Raw genomic sequence first — 20,786 nt, forward strand, 5'->3', positions numbered from 1 at the left:
TCTACTTGAAATTCTGAGTTCTCTAGATCGATTAATGGGTTTTGACCGAAATCCATCAATGAATCTAGACTATTGAGATTTATACAAACTTGCATCCATCTAAGAAGTTTGAGTGAGAGGAATGTAAATATGGTGTCAAGTTTTGGTTCTAATGAAAAAACATTGTAGGCCTGGTGCAGGGAGATTAGGCCCAACTTAGTCTTGATTCAATCTTAGAAATCAAAACCACGTTGAACTTGATATGAGAACATATCATGACTAAGTTGTACCTGATCTCCCTACATTTCTTTATTAGAACCAAGGTTTGATATCATATATGCTTTCCTCTCACCTAACCCTACTTGATGGGAACAAGTTTGTATAAAACCAAATAACGTAAGTCCATCAATGAATTTCAGTCAAAAATCACTTATCGACCTAGAAAATTTTAATTATATCTATTTCAGATCCTGTGAATTTTTAAGGTTGTAAGAAGTCCAAATGTGTCCTTCATTACTTATTCCGGACTCCATAGAGGTGCTCTAGTATTATCCTAACTTTCAGTTAGAACACTTAAGTCTAATCTCTTAGAGACCAAGACCATATTGGACCTAATCTGAGAGTAGACTAAGACTAAGTTGGACTTGGTCCCCCCACACCAAGCTCTTGGATCAAATCTAACGTGGTTCTTATCTCTAAGAGACCAAGTCCAAGCATTCTAGCTAAAAAGTAATTTTCACATTGGCAAAATGTAATTTACTCATCCTAGACCTTGTCAGTATTTTTTTTTAAGTGAATGCAAAAGAAATAAATCATAAAGGATTATTAACTAATTTTTAAAATAATAACTAATGTATAAGAGATGTTTAACTCGATTATGTCAAAATTTGAGTAATAAATGATCCATGCACAATGAGCATGGTGCACCTTTCACAAATACACTTATTTCAGTTGTCACAGAGTAATAAATGGCCTTGCAGAGCAGGTGAAAAGTAAAATGAAAAAGAAAAAGGAAGTGTAGTGGGGAATCCTCATTCCTCATTCCTCCACCAAAAGCTAAGATACAAAGCTGATGCATGGGGATGCAGAATTAGCAAAGGAGCCATTGGCGTCTAGTGTTGCTGTCTGTCTGACAACGATGCAAACTCTCTTAGACAAAGAAGACTTGGATGGATGAGTTAAGAGCAAGCTGCATTCACTCGGTCATAAAATTGGAAAATAAAGCAGCCTAATAAAGATGCTGAGGTTTTGGTTGTTGCCAGTCCATATCATACATATCTCATAGATAAACAGGGTGAAGAAATTGGCAGCAACAGTCCAAGTGCTGAGCAACCCCATTCATAGGACCACAGGGAGATGGACAAAGTTTAATGGATTCAGTGGAGGACTAACACAGTGGATGAGGACAATAATTGCTGCAGGGGCGTGCTGATGTTGCCTCCTAGCATTAATGGCAGAGGTTGGAGATTTGCTTCAGGCTAAAATGTGACAGAGAAGACAGGCATGATTGGGTGAAATGGAGTGAGCAACCACTGCAAAGGCTTGCTGTAGCTGATAATTAAGTGCCTGAAAGCAAATGGTATCTTAAGAACTCACCTAATAAACAAACTACAATCTGTCTGGAAAGATTATCATCATCCTCTCCATAACCCATTTTTTTTTATTTAGATTAATAATTGTTTAGGTTTGAGAAAATTGGAGTTGGACAGCAAATGCAATCAGAGGGTTTGAGGAGGATGTGATCACTGTCAGAAGTTCTCAGTCTCGCAAAATTAAACAAGGTCTGCTTTAGTTTTCATTTTATAGATGGATGAGGAAGGAGGTTGAGTATTTCAAATGGTAGTAAGTTGGAATCCGTCACCCCACCCAGCGCTTTCACACGGTCTATTATATACTCTATGATGTTTTACTGTAGCAAATATGCACCGACAAAGCAAAGATCACATCTTATTTATTGAGTGGAAAAAGTTAAACTAATGTTGATGTGGTGAAGCATTTGGAGGAGCAATAATAATGACGTCGGATTAGATAATAATTATTCATGGGTGGATAAGAAAGAGGATTTATAAAGAAAATAAAAAAAATCGTAATTCTCATGATGTTTTTTCACTTTATTTAATAAACCCTCAAACACCTAAAGAATAGATAATTATATAGATAAATCCAACTTCAGCAAAACTATCAAAAATATTTTAAATATTTAAAAATAAAAGTTATTAAAAATAATAAAATAAATATTTAAAGCTTTTGAAAAATTTTTAAATATTATTTTTTAGATATCCCACTCAATAACAAATCTAGATATAGGAATGAGCTTCCTTTCAAAGAAACAAATCTAGATATAGGAATGAGCTTCCTTTCAAACCAATCTTATCCGAATTATCTGCATCAAATAAGTGGGGTTAAATTTCAAATAAGATAAATATTTTATAAATTTATTTTTAAATGGGCAGAAGTTAATACTTGACTTGAATATATATATATATACATATACCAAATGTTGTGGGACTGTACACAACATAGTAATCCAGACATATGATTATGAATTCAATTTTTTTTTAAATTAATATTTTCTTAAAGAGGAAGACTATATCTTTTTATCTAAAATTTTATATTTTGAATATTATAATTAAAAGAAAAATTATTAACTTAAATTAATTATAACTTAATCCTAAACTCTTAAAATCTGAAACTCTAAATACATAATATATCCTGTGAATATCTAAAATTTTTAATCTTGAACATTATAATCCAAGAAAAAAACTTGAGCACTAGAATAAAAATTTTATTGAATTAAATCTATTATAACTTCACTCCTAATCTTAAAATCTTAAACTCTAAATATATATAACATACTCTAAAATATATAAAAAAACTTATTATAATAAATTCAGACGCAATCTAAACACCTAAACTAGTACATGCACAAGCATCTAAATTAATTTTAAGCGTTTCTAGTTAAGTCGGGACAAATCTTTAGGCTCAGGTTTGCAGTATAGTATTTTTGATATATATAACCCCAAAAACCTAAAATTTCCTATCCTTTGGTTATTTTAACTGAAAGAATGAAATGCTGACTTTTCTTCGTAAAATCTGAAGCTTAAAAAATATATAAAATAATAATATTTTTGGTCTCCAAAAATATTAAATGCACGAAAGCAGTTGTACTTTTAATGGGTGCACATGTAATCCTCCTTTCCGAATTCCGATCAAAAGAGTAGACCGTATGAAAAGAATCATAAGCTTTTATGATGTGATTTGACCAGAAATAATAATTAAAAAAATATTATTCTCCTGCTGTAGTGGAAAAAATAAATGATTTGACAAGATAATTTTTTTAAAAAATATTAAACTCTGTTTGCTCGCGGTACAGCAAGTGTGCTATGCAAAATCTTGCAGCACCCTGTCGCCTTCGCTGAGCACCACGTCCTGCACGTCCTCCTCGCTCTTTCAATTCCACTCCCATTAACAGTAGTACAACGATCCACCTCTCTTCCCAGGCTTATCGTGGTGGGACAGGGCGGGTGAGGCATGATGCATGCAGTGGAGCTGGCGAAAAGTCGAAGGGGAAATTGGAAAAGTCCTGAGCCTCACGAGTTGGTCTCAATTAGTTTTTTCCTTTTATTCTTTCCTCGAATCCATACAACTCCATTATTTATTTATTTTGGTGTGGCCGGCCCTCCAAATTGGCACGCATCGTGCTCGATGCGTTCAGCTACATATATAATTTTTTATATAAAAAAGAATCAATTATTTATTAAACTTCAAAGAAGTGTGGTTCCTTAGAAATTGGGTAAGATGGGACAGTTGCGATATTAATAAGACTGAGCGAATTAATCGATAAAATTTCAAAGTTCGAATCTATTAATTTAAAATTTTATTTTTTCTAATATGGAATAATTTGAATAACCAATTTAAATGTTAGATTATATTAATTTAAAATTTTGGTTTATTTAAAATATCAATTCAGTCTCAATTTTAAAAATCCAAATTCAATTAAATAAAAATAATTCTTAAAAATATATTATCAGTTGTCGATGCTTTTCATTAAGACATTTGGTGCTTTGTTGGGTTGTGCTACTTTGCATTAGTTTTGGGCGCTTTGTTCGCACCACCACCAGTGGTGGGTCATGCCATTAAAGAAAGCAACAAACTTTGTGAAACCGAAAGTAAAAAAATAATAAATTTAAAAGACAAGTCAAATTGATATTTCCACGTTAGGCCGTACTCAATGCGCTCTACCACCTCACCAATGATAAATCTAATTAACATCATTAATTAATCTTAAGATGAATAGAAAGCTTAATAGAAAGCGCTCATGATGAAATACGATGATAATTGAATACCCTGCCCCTACCGTTACCGCTAATGCTCTGAGTTATCAGGCCCCAGGTAGATGAAATAATAATATCGGCTAAATTGGACGACAATAAATCCCTCGAATTAAAATTTAATAAAAAACATAAAGGAGTTCTTTTACCGCTTCGTAATTGATAAAAAAAACGAGTAAATTATACTACCGGACGCTGAGCGAGCCACCAAACCGTGACGCTACCAATCGCCGGTCATCAGCACATCAGTACGCGGAAGGAATTCTGCTTTGTGGCGCCGCAGAGGGGACACCCGTCGGCCCCGGGCTCGCAGTCCTCGCAAAGACACAGGTGTCGGCAGGGCAGCAGAAGAACGGAGACGTCCCTCGCACCGCACGCCTTGCAGGCTTTCCACTGCCGTGCGTCGGCCACGGAGTTCTCCGCTTCGCAGCAGGACTCCACGTCGTCGGTGTCGGGGACCACGTCGGCGGCGACTTCACCGGCGTCTCCGTAGCTGGCGCCGCCCCGAAGCAAGGCTTGTTCAAGGCTCGATCGAAGGTTGCTCGCGACGGCTTCGTTGTTCTTGGCCATGTTGAACCAGAACCGGTTCTCCTCGCTCATCTGCCGCACCTTCTCCTCTAATTCGGCGTTCCGGCGGGCGGCGCTCTGCAACTCCGCTTCCTTCTCCATCAAACTTTTCGCCGTTTGCTTCGGTAACGAAGAGAGAACGGCTTGGCAATGTCGGGTTCGCATCTCCTTCAACTCACGAAGCATCCTCTCGTGCTGCAATCGAGAAAAATTAATCATCCGACAAGACTAAAAAAACACTGAAAAAAATCCATATAATAAGCTGAGACCAAGCAAGATACCTGGAGGCGGATGAAGGCGTCGATTTCCAAATTCTGCTGGTAGAGAAGAGAAACGAGATTACCGAAAGAAGCCGAGACGGGCTGCAAAGACGAGGCATGCCGGCCGCTGGTCGAAGTCGCACAGGATTCCGGCAATCGACTCTGTGGAAGAAATCCAGGGATTGTTCCAACGAGCTTCACAGGCGCGTTGGCAGTCTGATCGAGAAAGGGGAAAAACGGCGATGTCGCCACACTATTGCAACCATTCAAAGCGACGGATTCCGCCCGCAGGCGCTTCGCTGGAGTGGAGACATTGCAAGTCTGCTCTCTCTTCCGTTCACTAAACATACTTGGATCGGTCCGGATCTGGGACTGCTGCTGCTTTCCTGCACCATCCACAAGCAGAATCTCACGCAATCAATCTCAACGCGAACGATTCAAAAGCAGAGGAAGAAGGGCATTCACTCACCGATCCCAAAATTGCTGCAAACTTGCCTGGGGTCTTGCTGCAGCATCAGGATTTCATCGATTCCCCTATAAAAAAAAAAAACAACCACCGCAACGCAATCGATCTTAAAAGAGTCGAATCGAGGGATAGAGTTCCAGATGAGAAGAACGGATCCACTGCGACTAACTCACCGAGCACCGAATTCGGAGGAGAAACCGATGGTTTGCACGGCCATGAGCTGTAGTAGATCCAGATCCAAGACTCCCCACCACGCACGCCGACGATGTCTTCGGTCTCCAATAAACAGAGCGCACCAAATGGCGTTTGGCAAGTCTGGGAGTGATCCCTTTTATAACGTTCGAGAGCCCGAAGGAGAGGAAGCCACGTCGGACACGTAAAGCCTGACACCGACACGTCGCCTCTTTCTTTAACTCTCAATTTTTTTTTTTTTTAAAAAAAATTCTATTCCCGGCTCGGTTTTTGCTTCCTTCTTCGAGTTAATAATTCATGCAACGGATTCCGTTCGCGCAATACAAGTGGGAAAAAAAACAAACGATTTATGTATGCGGCCTCTGGCCCCACTTGACCATTACCACCGCATGGGATCAACGTGACCCGTACGAACGGCAGCGTCATAATTACTACCACGTGGGACCGCGCGACGGTGCACTGCCGGAGCCAGCGACAGCGCTAGCTCGCCACCACTACGGCACCGTGAGTTGCTTTGAACGGCTACTGACAGCCAACTCCTTTCCCTTGAAGTCTCAGTGGGTATCTGCTTTGTCATGTCCGCTACCGCCGCTGTGCTGCGGCTTTAAGGAGGCGTACGGACAAAGCATGAGGAGCCTTTTTGTTGTTAATTAATGACAGCGGTAACTTCGTGATTTATTACGGGTGCCACTGGACGAAAGAAAGACGAGAAAAGAACAACATTTCACGTTTCGATAATCACAAGCAACTTCAAAACTTCAGGCAATTGCTCATGGTCAACTTTGACTGCAGAGAAGATAACCAAAAGTCATTAAGGATAGTGGATGCGTCATATTCGGAGTGGAAATGGGGAGCGTCTAATTTGCAGGTCAACGTTGACGCCGGACTCGGAGGATCATCCATAGTGGACTTCGTGGGCAATCTTTCTTTATACATTTAAATAGATTTTTGTAATATGATAATTATTGTTAGTTTTTTAGTTAGCTTTTAATGATATAATTATAATTCGTTTCAAATCGCTCTGTAATTTAAGTGCTAAAAAAAAACTTAATGTTTTTTTTTTGAATGTGGAATTATTTTGGTGATGAAGTTTAGTAGACGCCCTATCATATGCTTGAGTACTTTGATATAATTTTAAATTTGAGCTTCGATTATGTCTAGGAATGTCGATGATCAATTCATCGATGAGGTGTTACTTTGAACCATTATGTGCACATATTTTTACTGACAAGGGATGACTACTTTTAATAGGTCTGGACTATTTGTCATGTTCTCTCCATTTTTCGTAGACGTTATCATGTTCTCGAAAATAAATGATCCTTTAGCACTCATGATCTTGTCTGAAAACGGGAGAAATGGTGCATTGAGAATGGTAACTTAGTTGTTGATTGAGGGAAGATGTTTTACTCTGAGAGGAGGTTTCCTTTTGATCTCGCACACACAAAATGAGCAAACAAAATGTCAATACCCAAAATCAGGAGGAGTCCCTGACGAAGGCCCTCCGATGTCCAAGTCAGTACAATTCTGAATGGGTGAATGAAGAACTGTAGAGAACGTGTGCACGAGAGTGAGCTTTAGATGTTCAGAGAGCATATCTTGCCAACGGAGAGGACTCCCTTTATATACCACCTCTCATAATCTCCGTAATCATGAGATGACTAAAAATACCAGAGATTGTTGGGTAATGAAAAGTGTACAACCTAAGCAATGTACAATAATTGTCCGAGGAATATTACATTTACTCATATGTATACCTCTTTTGTCATTTATATCTTATGTCGTTGCTGAGGCTGTTGCAGAAATATACTGTTATAAGTGATCGGCTGATGAGAGACACAATAATCCTTGAAGAAGGTTTCAGCAGAATATTTTCCGACATATGGTTGTTATTCTGATAGGTTATTAGGATTCTCTACTTATATAGTCGGTTGAGTATATCCCGGTCGGCTTATAAGGTCAACCGTCTTTATGCCTATCCTCACATTAATCTGCTTTGTTATGTATTGAATGTTATTAGAAATCTGTTCGGAGAATAATATGATGCATTGGGCGTACTGGAAATCCATACTGTGTGTACTGAAAATCCATTTGGGAGTCAATATAAAGTTGAGTGCCTTAAGCTCGACCGACCTTTTATCTAGCCGAGCATGTATAGAGAGATTTATGAGCATTGGGGAGGCCGACCCTTACCATACTTATGGTTGGTCGATTGTGAGGTGGGTTGGACATTCGGACCGACCGTCTTTAAACCCAATCGGCTATTGAATGACTAGACATATTATCTTTTCAGTTCAAGAGTGAAGCACTAAACCCCTCATGTTTGACTGGCTTAAGCGTCAGTCGGCCCTCTTCCGAATGGTTTGTAATCCGATCAGACTGGACCTAATAGCCTTAGCCCTAGGCGACTAATGAAGCCAGGTGGGGAATGCTCACTTCCCTTGACTTTTACCTCCACGTCACCTTGACCTTGACCTTGACCGTCATGTCATCTTTTGGGTCCGCTCGTTACAATCCATATCACTAGCCTCCCCTTCAAGTCTAGTCAAAGAAGGTGTAGCAAACTAACTGGACCCAAGTCTAACTCTCGTCTGCTCCTCCCTTTTACTAAGTTCATCCGGAAATTCATATTCTCATTTGCACCTAGGGCACTTATTAATATATTTTTAAAAACTATCTGTCAACGACTGGCTATTCAGAAGAGAGTACCGAGGACGTATAAAGAGGCATTTTGGAAGTGGAATGATTCAATTGTCATCTCCATCATAAATGCTCATTTATGGGTGAATGCCACGTAGCTCCACTCCTCGTTCTTTGAAACAACCTCTAACGCACGCTTCTTCATATGACTCAACGACACCTCTCTCCCTGCAAATCAAAGATCCTCTGTGTGTCTGCTATTTTGATCGAATGACTGTAAGTTATATTCTATAAAAAAAAACCCTAAGTGACACCAACTCCTAACACTTTTCTCTTCGTCTTCCCTGTTCTCCTTCTTCGACGATCTTTCTTTGCAAACTTCTTATCATTTCCGCCCTAAGTGAGCTAGTAAGTTACTTGTTCTTTGTTTTCTTTACACTTTCTCATGGCTCAAGAGTTCTTTTCTCCCTGGTATACCCTTACTGGCTCAAATTTTAATAAGTCTGATAGGTCCTTCATCCGCTCTAGGTATGAAATCCCAAAAAGCTATCATATTGTTATTCCTTCTATAGACGCTCGTCCTCATCATCCTCCTGCTAACCACATCACTTTCTTTAATGACAAGTTAGCAGCCGATCTACGTTTCCACATCCCTCCATTCATGTCGGAGGTAAGTCAGTATTTCAATATCCTTTTATAACAGTTTACCCTGAATGCATTCAGCGCTATGTGTGGCATGTGTTGGATCGAGTCACGCGTGAGGAGGGGGGGGGGGGTGAATCACGTGGTTTTGAAAACTTATTTCTTTTTAAAATTTAAAAGATAAGTGTAGGACCTTAGCGACCGGCTAGAGGGGGTGAATAGCCCTACAAAAAAAAATGAATCTTCCTTGAACTTTACAGCTTTAATAATAATCAACACTTACATAAAAGAAATAAGAGACTTAAATAAAGAAAGGAAGAGGCACAAACGATTTACTTGGTTACAACTGGAGAGGTTGTTAACCTAAGGAAGTTGAACACTCACTAAACTCTCCTTCAGGCGGAGAAGCCTCTTTACAGTAATTAAAACACTAGATTATAGAACTGAATTGAATAGAAATCAATCACAAATGTTGTTTTGAACCATTGAGACCAGGGCTGTATTTATAGCCCTGGTCGAGGCACCTAGAAGGGTTCCAGGTGCCTCTAGGGGGATAAAACTTTATCTCCATCACAACAGATCGTGTCAAGTGCGATTCAGATGAAATTTATGGTCCGGGCGTCCGGATCTAAGTTAACTTTATGTTAACTATTTTGGTCCAAGGTCTTGCTCTGGCTTCTCTCACTTGGGTCCGGGTCTTCTGCTCTAGCTCCTTTCGCTTGGATGATCTCGACCATCTGGAATAGGGCTCACCCGAACCCAACTTCCAGCCTTCGAACAATCTTCCGCTCTGGCTTCTCGACCCTCAAAAACGTCGCAAGCATCCTTCTCGTCCATCCGCGTACTCTTCCCTAGAGTCTCGTCTCTCCGACGCACCGAGCCCGTCGGCTCTCTCCCATGCCTTCCTTCTCGCTAGCTGCGTCTTTCGCTCGACTTTATGTGCTCCGAAGTTCTTACACACTTAGACACAGGAGTTAAAAACCAACATGACCTAACCTGACTTGGTTGATCACATCAAAACTACCTTGGGGTACTAACAATCTTCCCCTTTTTGATGTAAACAACCCAAATTAAGTTAGGGTAAACAAACATAAAGAAATAATAATAAGGTAATAAATTTGCAACTCAATAATGTGCAAAAAATTAAATTACCCTCCCCTAGACTTAATCTTTCATTCTCCTCCGTTGATCACATTAAATAGGGTACTTTGAATTAACTTTGGAAAATCTAAATTTAAAGACTAAGGGAAAACAAAAAAAAATATGAACAGTTAAGCTTCAAAAACACTGGTGATCCGGCGGTAAAAATCCGAAACCCCATAAGGAGTCAACGCTGAGGGGAGGTCAAAGGGCCCAGTGGCTCGCCGGAAAAGGGCAAGCCGACCGGACTCAGAAGAAAGGGAAATCTGATAGTAAAAGGCACCCTGGTAGGGACCAGGGGTCCGACGCTCAAATAAAGCAGTGCGTAATGACCGAGCGGAAGGAGGTGCCGCCCGGACGGCGCAAAGAATCAAGGCCGTTCGGACGACGGTCATCGCCCGCCCGGCGGGCCGGACACCCCAGTCAGACGGTGGGTAAAAGACGGGGACATCTTCTGACAGCCGTCAAGTCGTATGGCTGTGCCATACTTCTAGTCTGACAACGGGTGGTCCTGCCGTCCCATCAAAGAACATGCTCGGACTGTGGCAGCATGGTGTCAGGTAAGCTCTCTGACAAGTGCATACCGTGGTATGGGTTGCTGACACGTACGCACCTCGGTGGGCGTGCATCAGTTCCTTCTCCGTCCTATATAAAGAGGCTATTACTTCGCCAAAGCTACGCAGAATACGAATTTGGCAGCCACTCTCTCCACCACTTACCTGACTTGAGCGTCGGAGGACCGTCGCCGGGGCACCCCTCCCGGCTCGGTTTTGTTGCAGGTTCGCCGGAGCACTCGAGGATCCAGCAGAGAGCGCCACGTGCCCAGCGTCCGCTGACTCTTGGTTCGGACAGGATCAATTTGGCGCCGTCTGTGGGAACGCACCTGCATCTGAGCAGAGGCAATGGACGAGGCTGGAAGGATACACAATGTGACACTCTCACAAGAAGAGTTGGACGCTCTGGTAGAGATGAGGGCCGCCAAACTTGTGGAGCAGAAACAGAAAGAGGCAGCCGAGCGGCAGGAGCAACAAGCAACATCTGCGTCGGGTGGCCGAGCGGAAGCACCTCAAGCCACCGTGGCGTTCCATCGGGCCTTATTTCGCACCCCTGAAACCGTACCAGCTCGGAAAGATAGAGGATCTTCTTCTGACGAAATTCCCAGGCAAGACGCCAGAAAGGGGAAAGCTCCCCGAGCAGATTCATCTCTCGAGCGGATCAATCGCCAATTCTCGGAGGCCATTCTACGAGACCCTTTGCCCAAGCATTACGTGCCTCCGACGATCGGAGAGTACAACGGAACAACGGACCCAGATGATCATCTGGGTAAGTTTGATAACACAGCTACACTCCATCAGTATACAGATGGAGTAAAGTGTCGCGTCTTCCTTACAACTCTCTCGGGATCGGCTCAACGGTGGTTTCGGAGGCTGCCGGACGGATCTATCACTAGCTTCAAGGACTTCCGAACGGCCTTCCTCCACCACTTCGCTAGCAGTCGGCGTTATCAGAAGACAAGTGTCAGCTTGTTCGCCATCAAGCAAGAGCCGAGAGAATCGCTTCGTGCTTACATCCAGCGATTCAACCAAGTGGCGATGGATATTCCAACGGCCACATCAGAGACCATGATGAATGCCTTCACACAAGGCCTAGTGGATGGCGACTTCTTCCGATCGCTCATCCGCAAACCGCCCCGAGATTATGATCACATGCTACATCGAGCCAACGAATATATAAATGTGGAAGAAGCGCAAGCCGCTCGGAAAAAGGAAACTCCAGCCGAGCGCGCACCTGTTCATGCCGAGCGGAAACAGCACACCGCTCAGCAACCACCCAGGGGACCGAGGGCCGAAGCAATTCGATCCCCTCACGCCAGATCGCAGCTGCCGCGCGGCCCAAGCCAAAGAAGAGGTGGACCCCTATGTTCACCTTCGGACGGACACGCACAACACGAGGGATTGCGAAGCCTTCCTTCGTGTCAATCTGTTCCCGTGAAAGACGACGGCCGCCTCATCGGCGGAGACGTGGGACTCATGAAGTCGACTGCACCCGCACCGAGGGCGACATCAGCAGACACCCGATCAGCACCGATCTCCGAGGCAGGAGAATCGCCGGGCGTCTAGAGAACGGTCACGACCGTCCGCTCGGGAGGAGGAAAATAGGAGCAATACTTCCCGGGGCGAGATCAACGTTATTGCTGGTGGGCCGATCGGAGGAGACTCCAACCGAGCCAGAAAGGCGGGAGTCCGGCAGCTGCAGATCCACGCGGTCGGCTGCAGCCAAGAGCGGGCAAGTGGACCGGAAATCACTTTCGGACCCAGGGACTTAGAAGGAGTAGAAGTGCCCCATGACGACGCACTGCTCATTAAAGCGGTAATAGCAAATTACACCATTCACCGCATATTTGTTGACACAGGGAGCTCGGTCAACATCATATTCAAGAAGGCGTTCGATCAACTGCAAATTGATCGAGCCGAGCTGCTGCCCATGATGACCCCGCTCTACGGGTTTACGGGCAACGAAGTTCAGCCGGTCGGACAAATCCGGCTGGCTACCTCGCTGGGAGAAGAGCCGCTCAAGAGGACCAGGACAATAAACTTCGTGGTGGTCGACTCTCCCTCATCCTACAACGTCATTTTGGGACGACCGGCGCTCGGCGAATTCCGAGCGGTTGTCTCAACCTTCCACCAGAAGATAAAGTTCCCCGTGGAGGACAAAGTAGGAGAAGTGCGGGGAGATCAGCTAGCAGCTCGGCGGTGCTATATAGAGATGATCCGAGCAGAAGCTTGTTCCGCTCGGAAGGCGCCCCGAATTGAGGTACACGCCATAACCGAGAAACCTCCTGCTTTAATTTATGATGAAAAGGAGGAAGTCCAGATCCATCCGACCCGATCGGAGGCCACGACTTTTATCGCCTCTGATCTGGGGAAAGAGCAGAAGGAGAAGCTGATCCAATGCCTCCAACGAAATCATGATGTCTTCGTCTGGTCGACACATGAGTTACCTGGAATTTCGCCGAGCCTAGCGCAGCATGAATTGCATGTCCGACCGGACGCTCGGCCAGTGAAGCAGAGAAAAAGGGACTTCAGCGCCGAGCAGAATGCCATTATCCGGGCGGAGGTGGAAAAACTTCTGAAGGCCGGCCACATACGCGAGGTGGTCTCCAAGCCGGGCGGCAAGTGGAGGGTCTGCATCGACTTTCGAGATTTAAACAAGGCATGCCCCAAGGATTTTTATCCTCTACCCCGGATAGATCAGCTGGTGGACTCTACGGCCGGCTGCGAATTAATTTGCATGCTTGACGCCTACCAAGGATATCATCAAGTGCCGCTCGCCCGGAAGATCAAGTAACGGCCGACGGCACATATTGCTACAATGTGATGCCGTTCGGATTGAAGAATGCCGGAGCCACCTATCAACGCTTGATGAACAAGGTGTTCAAGGAGCAGATCGGGCGGAATCTGGAAGTTTATGTGGACGACATTCTTATCAAATCCGTCCGAGCGGCCGATCTTTTCAAGGATATGGAAGAAACCTTCCGAACGCTGCGCAAATATGGAGTCAAGCTAAATCCCCAAAAGTGCCTGTTCGGAGCCAAAGGAGGGCGTTTCTTGGGGTACATAGTGACCGAGCGGGGAATCGAAGCAAATCCCAGCAAGGTTAAAGCACTGCAAGACATGCCGCCCCCAAGAAATACAAGAGAAGTGCAAAGGTTGACCGGTCGAATAACTGCTTTATCCAGATTCATCTCCAGAACCGCCGACCGGAGCCTGCCATTCTTCAAGATCCTGCGCAAGGCCACTAAGTTCCAGTGGGATGAAGAATGTGACCGAGCATTTGAAGAGTTGAAGACATATCTTAATTCTCTGCCAGTGTTAGCCAAGCCGGTCGGGGGTGAGTCACTTTATATGTATCTGTCGTCAACTGAGCATGCTGTAGGCTCAGCACTTGTGAGGGCGAACGGCGAAGAACAGCCGGTTTTTAAAAGATGCTGAATCTCGTTACACTGGGCTCGAGAAGTTGGCCTTTGCTTTGGTTCTAGCCGCTCGGCGCCTGCGACCGTATTTCTTGGCTCACACCATTATTGTCCGGACGAACAGTCCACTCGGAAGAGTGCTGTTGAATCCAGAAGCGTCCGGACGGCTCATCAAGTGGACGACAGAATTAAGTGAATTTGACATCCAATATCAGCCCCGCTCGGCGATTAAAGCCCAATCCTTGGCTGATTTTGTGACCGAAGTGCAAAGGCCAGAGCCGGAAGCTATGTGGAGAATATATGTGGATGGATCCTCCACTCGGCTCGGAAGTGGGATCGGAATATTACTACTCTCACCTCAGGAAGAAAAGATGCACCTATCCGTCCGGCTAGATTACAAAGCTACTAACAATGAAGCAGAGTATGAGGCCCTCCTAGCCGGATTGCAGGCAGCACGGCATGTGGGAGCGGGCCGGGTGACACTCTATTCTGATTCACAGTTGGCCGCTCAGCAACTTTCCGGCACCTTTGAAATCAACTGTGTTCGGCTCAAACTCTACGCTGAGGCCTTTGAAAAACTCAAAGCTACTTTCCGAGAGGTGCTTATTCAGAAGATCCCACGAACGGAGAACCAGGCGGCCGATGAGTTAGCCAAACTCGCGAGCTCAATAACGCCGGTCGCCATTCAGCAACCAATTGAAAAAACGCTGCTGGTGGCGCATGTCGACCGGATGCAAGGCCTCGCGTTTCCAAGTGACTGGAGGACACCTATTATAGAATTCCTCCATTCGGGCACCACACCATCCGATGAATATGCAGCCCGGCTCCTCAGAAGAAGAGCCGGTCGGTTTACACTCATCGGAGATCAGCTTTACAAGAAAGCTTTCTCGCGCCCTTTGCTGAAATGTGTAAGCTCGGAGGACTCAGCTTACATCCTCCAGGAAGTACATCAAGGATCATGCGGGGGTCATCCGGGCGGACGCTCATTGGCCAAGAAGATCCTCTTGGCCGGATACTTTTGGCCAACTTTACAAACAGATGCCGCTCGGACAGTATCTACATGCCTTTCATGCCAGAAGTATCACAACTTCTCCCACCGACCGGCAGAGGAGATGAAGGCATCAACCATTTCATGCCCGTTCGATCAATGGGGAATGGATATTGTGGGTCCATTTCCGATGGCGACCGGGCAGAGGAAATTTTTACTAGTGGCGGTGGACTATTTCTCCAAGTGGGTGGAGGCCGGCAAAGATCACTGAACAAATGGTTAAAAAATTCATCTGGCAACACATCATTTGTCGGTTCGGCATCCCTCGCCGACTAGTGTCCGACAACGGGCGGCAGTTCACAGGGAAGATGTTAGAGGATTGGTGCAAAAGCTATGACATTGAGCAACATTTCACGTCCGTGGCCTATCCTCAGAGCAACGGTCAAGCCGAAGTCGCCAACCGGGAAATTCTTCGTATTCTGCGCGCTCGGCTCGACCATTGGGAGGGAGTTGGCCGGATGAAGTGCCGAGCGTCTTGTGGGCCATCCGAACGACGCTGAAGGAAGGGACGGGCGCCACACCGTTCCATTTGGTGTATGGCGGCGAGGCAGTCATTCCGGTGGAAGTCGGCGTCGAGTCTACCCGGGTCCAATTGTACGATGAAGGCAACGCCGATCGGAGGAACATGGAGCTGGATCTGGTAGATGAGGAGCGAGCTAAGGCATCCGTTCGGCTGATGGCATACCGTCAGCGGATGAAGCAAAACTACAACCGGCGCGTAATTCCCAGATCGTTCCAAGTCGGCAATCTTGTCTGGAATAAAGTCAAGCCGGTCGGAGATGTCGGCAAGCTTGAAGCTCCATGGGCAGGCCCTTTCAAAATCATCGAAAAGCTCCGATCGGGCGCGTATTATCTGGAGGACGAGGACGGACGGCAGCTAGATAGGCCGTGAAGCGCGAACCACCTCCAGCCTTACCGGGCGGGGTGAAAGGTGTATCACTGTAAATCACCCTGTGTATTTCATTTTTCGACTAAATACTTGGAATGCAGAGATGAAAAGCCAAAAGAGCGAATATAAGGCATTATCATCGTGACCCGAAGGCCCTCGGGTAGATAGGCCGGGAGGTTTATATCCGAGCCGGGAGCTCGAACCCGAAGACCCCAGGCCGTTCGGCCGGGCTACGTATAGAATATAGGCAGCGTTCATTATTTCCTGGAGCGAAGGCCTGAGCCGCTCGGCCAGGTACATTTTAGCCGAGACTACCTCGGGGAAGATTATTTACAAGCCAAGCGCTCGATGTGAAGGCCTGAGCCGGTCGGCCGGGTATATGGTTTTCCGAGCCAAGCGCTCGACAACGAAGGCCCCGAGCCGCTCGGCCGGAGGTATACGGATCAAATTGGCGCCGAGCGCTCTAAAAACGGAAGCCGCGAACCGACGAGTCCCGTCGTTAAAAATCGAGAGCCGCGCCGACCGGCTATAAATATCCGCGCCGTCTAGCCCAGACGTTAAACCGTAGAGCCGCGCCGACCGGCTATAAAAACCGAGCGGAAAACCGACGAGCCCCGTCGTTAAAAATCGAGAGCCGCGCCGACCGGCTATAAATATCCGCGCCGTCTAGCCCAGACGTTAAACCGTAGAGCCGCGCCGACCGGCTATAAAAACCGAGCGGAAAACCGACGAGCCCCGTCGTTAAAAATCGAGAGCCGCGCCGACCGGCTATAAATATCCGCGCCGTCGAGCTCCGACGATAAATATCGAGAGACGAGCCGGCGTCTATAAATAATCCGAGCGGACGAACCGACGAGCCCCGTCGTTAAAAATCGAGAGCCGCGCCGACCGGCTATAAATATCCGCGCCGTCGAGCTCCGACGATAAATATCGAGAGACACTTAAAGTTGGGACGAGGGAAAAATTTCTTGCTAAAATAGAAAGGAGCAGAAGATTATCTAATATGCAAGCCAAAAAAGTCATTACATAGATAAGCGGGGCCGAACGGCGGGAATTCAAAAAAGTTTACAGAAACGCTCCTCACACATCGAAATCAAAAAGAGCGTCGGGGATGGCGTCCATCACGCTCGCCAGATCCTCGGGGGGGATAGTCAGCTCGGCAGACAGGTGACCTTTGGTCTTCAGATAGCCCACCGCCGCCTTGATGGCCTCCTCGAACGTGAGGGATATCTTGTCGGTAAACTTCTCTCCGAAGCCTTCCGAGCGGAGGAACGCCTTCCTCACTTCGTCCGAGCGGGCCGACTCTCCCTCTTTGTATTCCTTGAGCGTGGCGTGAGCGGCGTCACTGGCGGCTTGGAGCTCTTTCAAGTCTCCATCGAATCTTTGGAGATCCGCCGAGCGGCTCTCCTTCTCGGTGGTCAGCAGGGCGTCCAAGTCTTTGATGCGTTGCTCCAGCCCTCTGATCTCCACCTTCATCCGGTCCATATCATCGATGGCCTGGAGCTTCCGGGTGGTCGCCGTCTTGATCTCTTTATCTCGTTGCTTGATCATCGCTTCAAGCCGGACGACCTTGCTCGCCAGATCAGAGGCTCGTTTCCGTTCGGCTTCTAGCGATTTCTTGGCCTTCTCCAGAGCGGCCGTCGACTGCCTGGCGTCCCCCGCTATTTTTTGTTTCTTCAGTTCCTCCTCCAGCTCGGCCAACCGATCGCTAATGGCGATCTGCTCCACCCAGTTCTGCTAGCAAACACGAACAGGGTAAAAACTTCAAATAAGAGAGAGAAGAGGGGGAAGGGCTATACCCCGGTGGCTGATTGAAGGTTGCTGTCGCCGAGCTGCCCGGGAGTCAACTTAGCTATCCGACTCCGAGCATCTATCCAAGCTTGTGCGAGAGGGCCCGTTAGGGTGATCATCTGCTCAGGAAACACCGGCCGATCGGCGGCAGCCATGTACGCCTCTGAGGGGAGGCGCAGAACGGTTTTAAGTAAATTCTGGCCGCTCGGCCCGCTCTGAGATGGCCCGCCAGCAGAAGAGGTGGGTAGCTCGCCTAAACGCTTGAGACGTCGTCGAGTCCTCGAAGGGCTGGACGGCGGCACTTCCAAGCTGGCCCTCGGAGAAGCCTGAGGGGTCGGGGTACTCTCGAGAGAAACTGTTCCGGACAGCACCGGCGTATCTGCACCCCGCTCAGGTTGTGGCTCATCAAGTGTAGAGGCAGGTGCGGATTCCGGTCGCCGGCGTTTCCGAGCGCGCAGCGGCACATCATCGGCCGAACGGCCCTCCACTTCAGCTTCACTCGCAGATTCTATATTGCCCGTGGCCTCATCAGGAGGGGCAGGGGCGTCCGGGGCTTCTGGGACCGTTGGCGTCCCCTCACCTTCTTCGCCGGCCGGATCAGCCGGAGCAATGCCCCGTTCGGCGGCCTCCTGGCTCGTCACCGCCTCAATCCGAGCGGCCTTCAGTTTGAGCTTCTCGGTGGCTCTGGCCCGCCACATGACCTCAGCTGCAGAAGCAGAGAATAAATCAGTTAGAACAAAATAAAGGGGAAGATAGGGAAGCTTACTCATGCTACAAGGCAGATCGGCTGGTGTAGAAGACAAGCCGAATATATGCATTACTCCTGGGAGAAGCATCTTGTCAATATGGTAGCGCTGACCGACTAGCTGTTCGGCTGCATGGAGATAGTCTGCGTCACCTCTAAACTTGCCGAGCTCAGGTTGCGCAGGCATAGCCGTCTGCCACTTGGTGCGGAAAGTGGGCCGCTCGGGAAAGCGTATATAGAAAAAATACTCCTTCCAGTGTTTGTTGGAGCTCGGCATATTATCGAAAAGGACGAAGCCTATCCTAGATTGGAAAACAAAGGTGCCCCACTCGGCTTGTTTGGGATAGTAGAAGTAGTGGAAGATTTTTGGGGTTAAGGGAATGCCGTTCAGTTTGAACAAAACTACCACTCCGCTCAGCAGCCTAATAGAATTAGGAACCACTTGGCCGAGCGGAATGCGGAAATAGTTGCAAACTTCTAAGAAAAACTTGTGAGGAGGAAAACGTAGTCCGGCCAGGAACTGATCCCGGAAGAAGACAACAGTGCCGGGCGGAGGATCGTTAGGCCGATCGGAAGGCGTGGCTAACACTATTTCGTGGTCGGTCGGTAGATCATATGCTCGAGTGAGGCGCATGGCGTCTTCCTCGTCGAACCGACTTTCCATGTTCGAGTACCAAAGACCCGGAGCACTGCCGGTTGACTGCGAGGTACTGGTCATGATCGAAAGGCCAGAATGCGGGATAGAAGAGGATGGTTCAAGCAATGGAAGAAAACCGGCTGAAAAGGATGATTAACAGAAAGAAGAATGCGTCTGAAGCGAGAAAAAGGCTCTTACAGGCGGGGAAGATGACCGGAAGAAGCCGTGTGATCGTCGGAAAGCCTGAGAACAAAGTCGCCGGCGAGAGGGGGAATGACGGGAGTCTGGAAACGAAGAAGACGAAATGCGGCGGAAACGAAGTCAAGGGTCTTATATCGCCGCCCGGAAACGATCTCCACCGTTCGATCCAGGTCGTCGATATCGAGGTTGTCATCGGATCGTCCGTTTCAAACGGCGGCTGTCCCATCGGAAGTGACGCAATCGCCATACTCTGACAAATGCACGGTCGCCACGTGTCAGCTGGTTACTAGCCGCATTTAATGAGCTCCCCTTACCGTGCGCAGAGCACGTGATGGGTGGTGTGGGAGAACAACGGACATCGATTCCCAGAAAATACAAGGCATGGACAAAGTATCGCCGGACAGATAGATATCGCCGCACGGATGAGCATCTTTATGCCTGGCCGAGCGGCCTAAGGCAATGATCATTGTTCGATAGATCGGCAGTCCAGTCAGTCGGACTTTGCCTCCTTCGACTAGACTCGAGAGGAAGGCAAGTGATCCGGCGGTAAAAATCCGGAACCCCATAAGGAGTCAACGCTGAGGGGAGGTCAAAGGGTCCAGTGGCTCGCCGGAAAAGGGCAAGCCGACCGGACTCAGAAGAAAGGGAAATCTGATAGTAAAAGGCACCCTGGTAGGGACCAGGGGTCCGACGCTCAAATAAAGCAGTGCGTAATGACCGAGCGGAAGGAGGTGCCGCCCGGACGGCGCAAAGAATCAAGGCCGTCCGGACGACGTTCATCGCCCGCCCGGCGGGCCGGGCACCCCAGTCAGACGGTGGGTAAAAGACGGGGACATCTTCTGACAGCCGTCAAGTCGTATGGCTGTGCCATACTTCTAGTCTGACAACGGGTGGTCCTGCCGTCCCATCAAAGAACATGCTCGGACTGTGGCAGCATGGTGTCAGGTAAGCTCTCTGACAAGTGCATACCGTGGTATGGGTTGCTGACACGTACGCACCTCGGTGGGCGTGCATCAGTTCCTTCTCCGTCCTATATAAAGAGGCTATTACTTCGCCAAAGCTACGCAGAATACGAATTTGGCAGCCACTCTCTCCACCACTTACCTGACTTGAGCGTCGGAGGACCGTCGCCGGGGCACCCCTCCCGGCTCGGTTTTGTTGCAGGTTCGCCGGAGCACTCGAGGATCTAGCAGAGAGCGCCACGTGCCCAGCGTCCGCTGACTCTTGGTTCGGACAGGATCAACTGGTTTTATAAATAAAAATAAAAAAAACTCCTTTAATTGTTGAT

General features: G+C 47.1%; 1 protein-coding gene across 1 annotated transcript; it reads right to left on the reverse strand.

Moving 5' to 3' along the window:
• Positions 1-4,398: 4,398 nt before the first annotated feature.
• LOC121982892 (BOI-related E3 ubiquitin-protein ligase 1-like) lies at positions 4,399-5,912 on the reverse strand. Its single transcript, XM_042535910.1, has 4 exons — positions 5,777-5,912; positions 5,607-5,671; positions 5,159-5,523; positions 4,399-5,072 (listed from the first exon to the last, which is right to left on the reverse strand). Exons 1-4 carry the CDS (start codon positions 5,818-5,820, stop codon positions 4,548-4,550), a joined length of 999 nt encoding a protein of 332 aa, XP_042391844.1. The 5' UTR covers positions 5,821-5,912; the 3' UTR covers positions 4,399-4,547.
• Between the last annotated feature and the right edge of the window lie 14,874 nt (positions 5,913-20,786).

This window comes from Zingiber officinale, chromosome 5A (genome assembly GCF_018446385.1).
Source record: "Zingiber officinale cultivar Zhangliang chromosome 5A, Zo_v1.1, whole genome shotgun sequence".
NCBI lineage: Eukaryota > Viridiplantae > Streptophyta > Magnoliopsida > Zingiberales > Zingiberaceae > Zingiber > Zingiber officinale.

Coding starts and splice junctions, on each gene's coding strand:
- LOC121982892 (XM_042535910.1), bottom strand. CDS start 5,820: ATGGCCGTGCAAACCATCGGTTTCTCCTCCGAATTCGGTGCTCG. Junction 5,524..5,606: donor TTGCAGCAATTTTGGGATCG/GTGAGTGAATGC, acceptor TGGATGGTGCAG/GAAAGCAGCAGCAGTCCCAG. Junction 5,073..5,158: donor ACGCCTTCATCCGCCTCCAG/GTATCTTGCTTG, acceptor TCTCGATTGCAG/CACGAGAGGATGCTTCGTGA.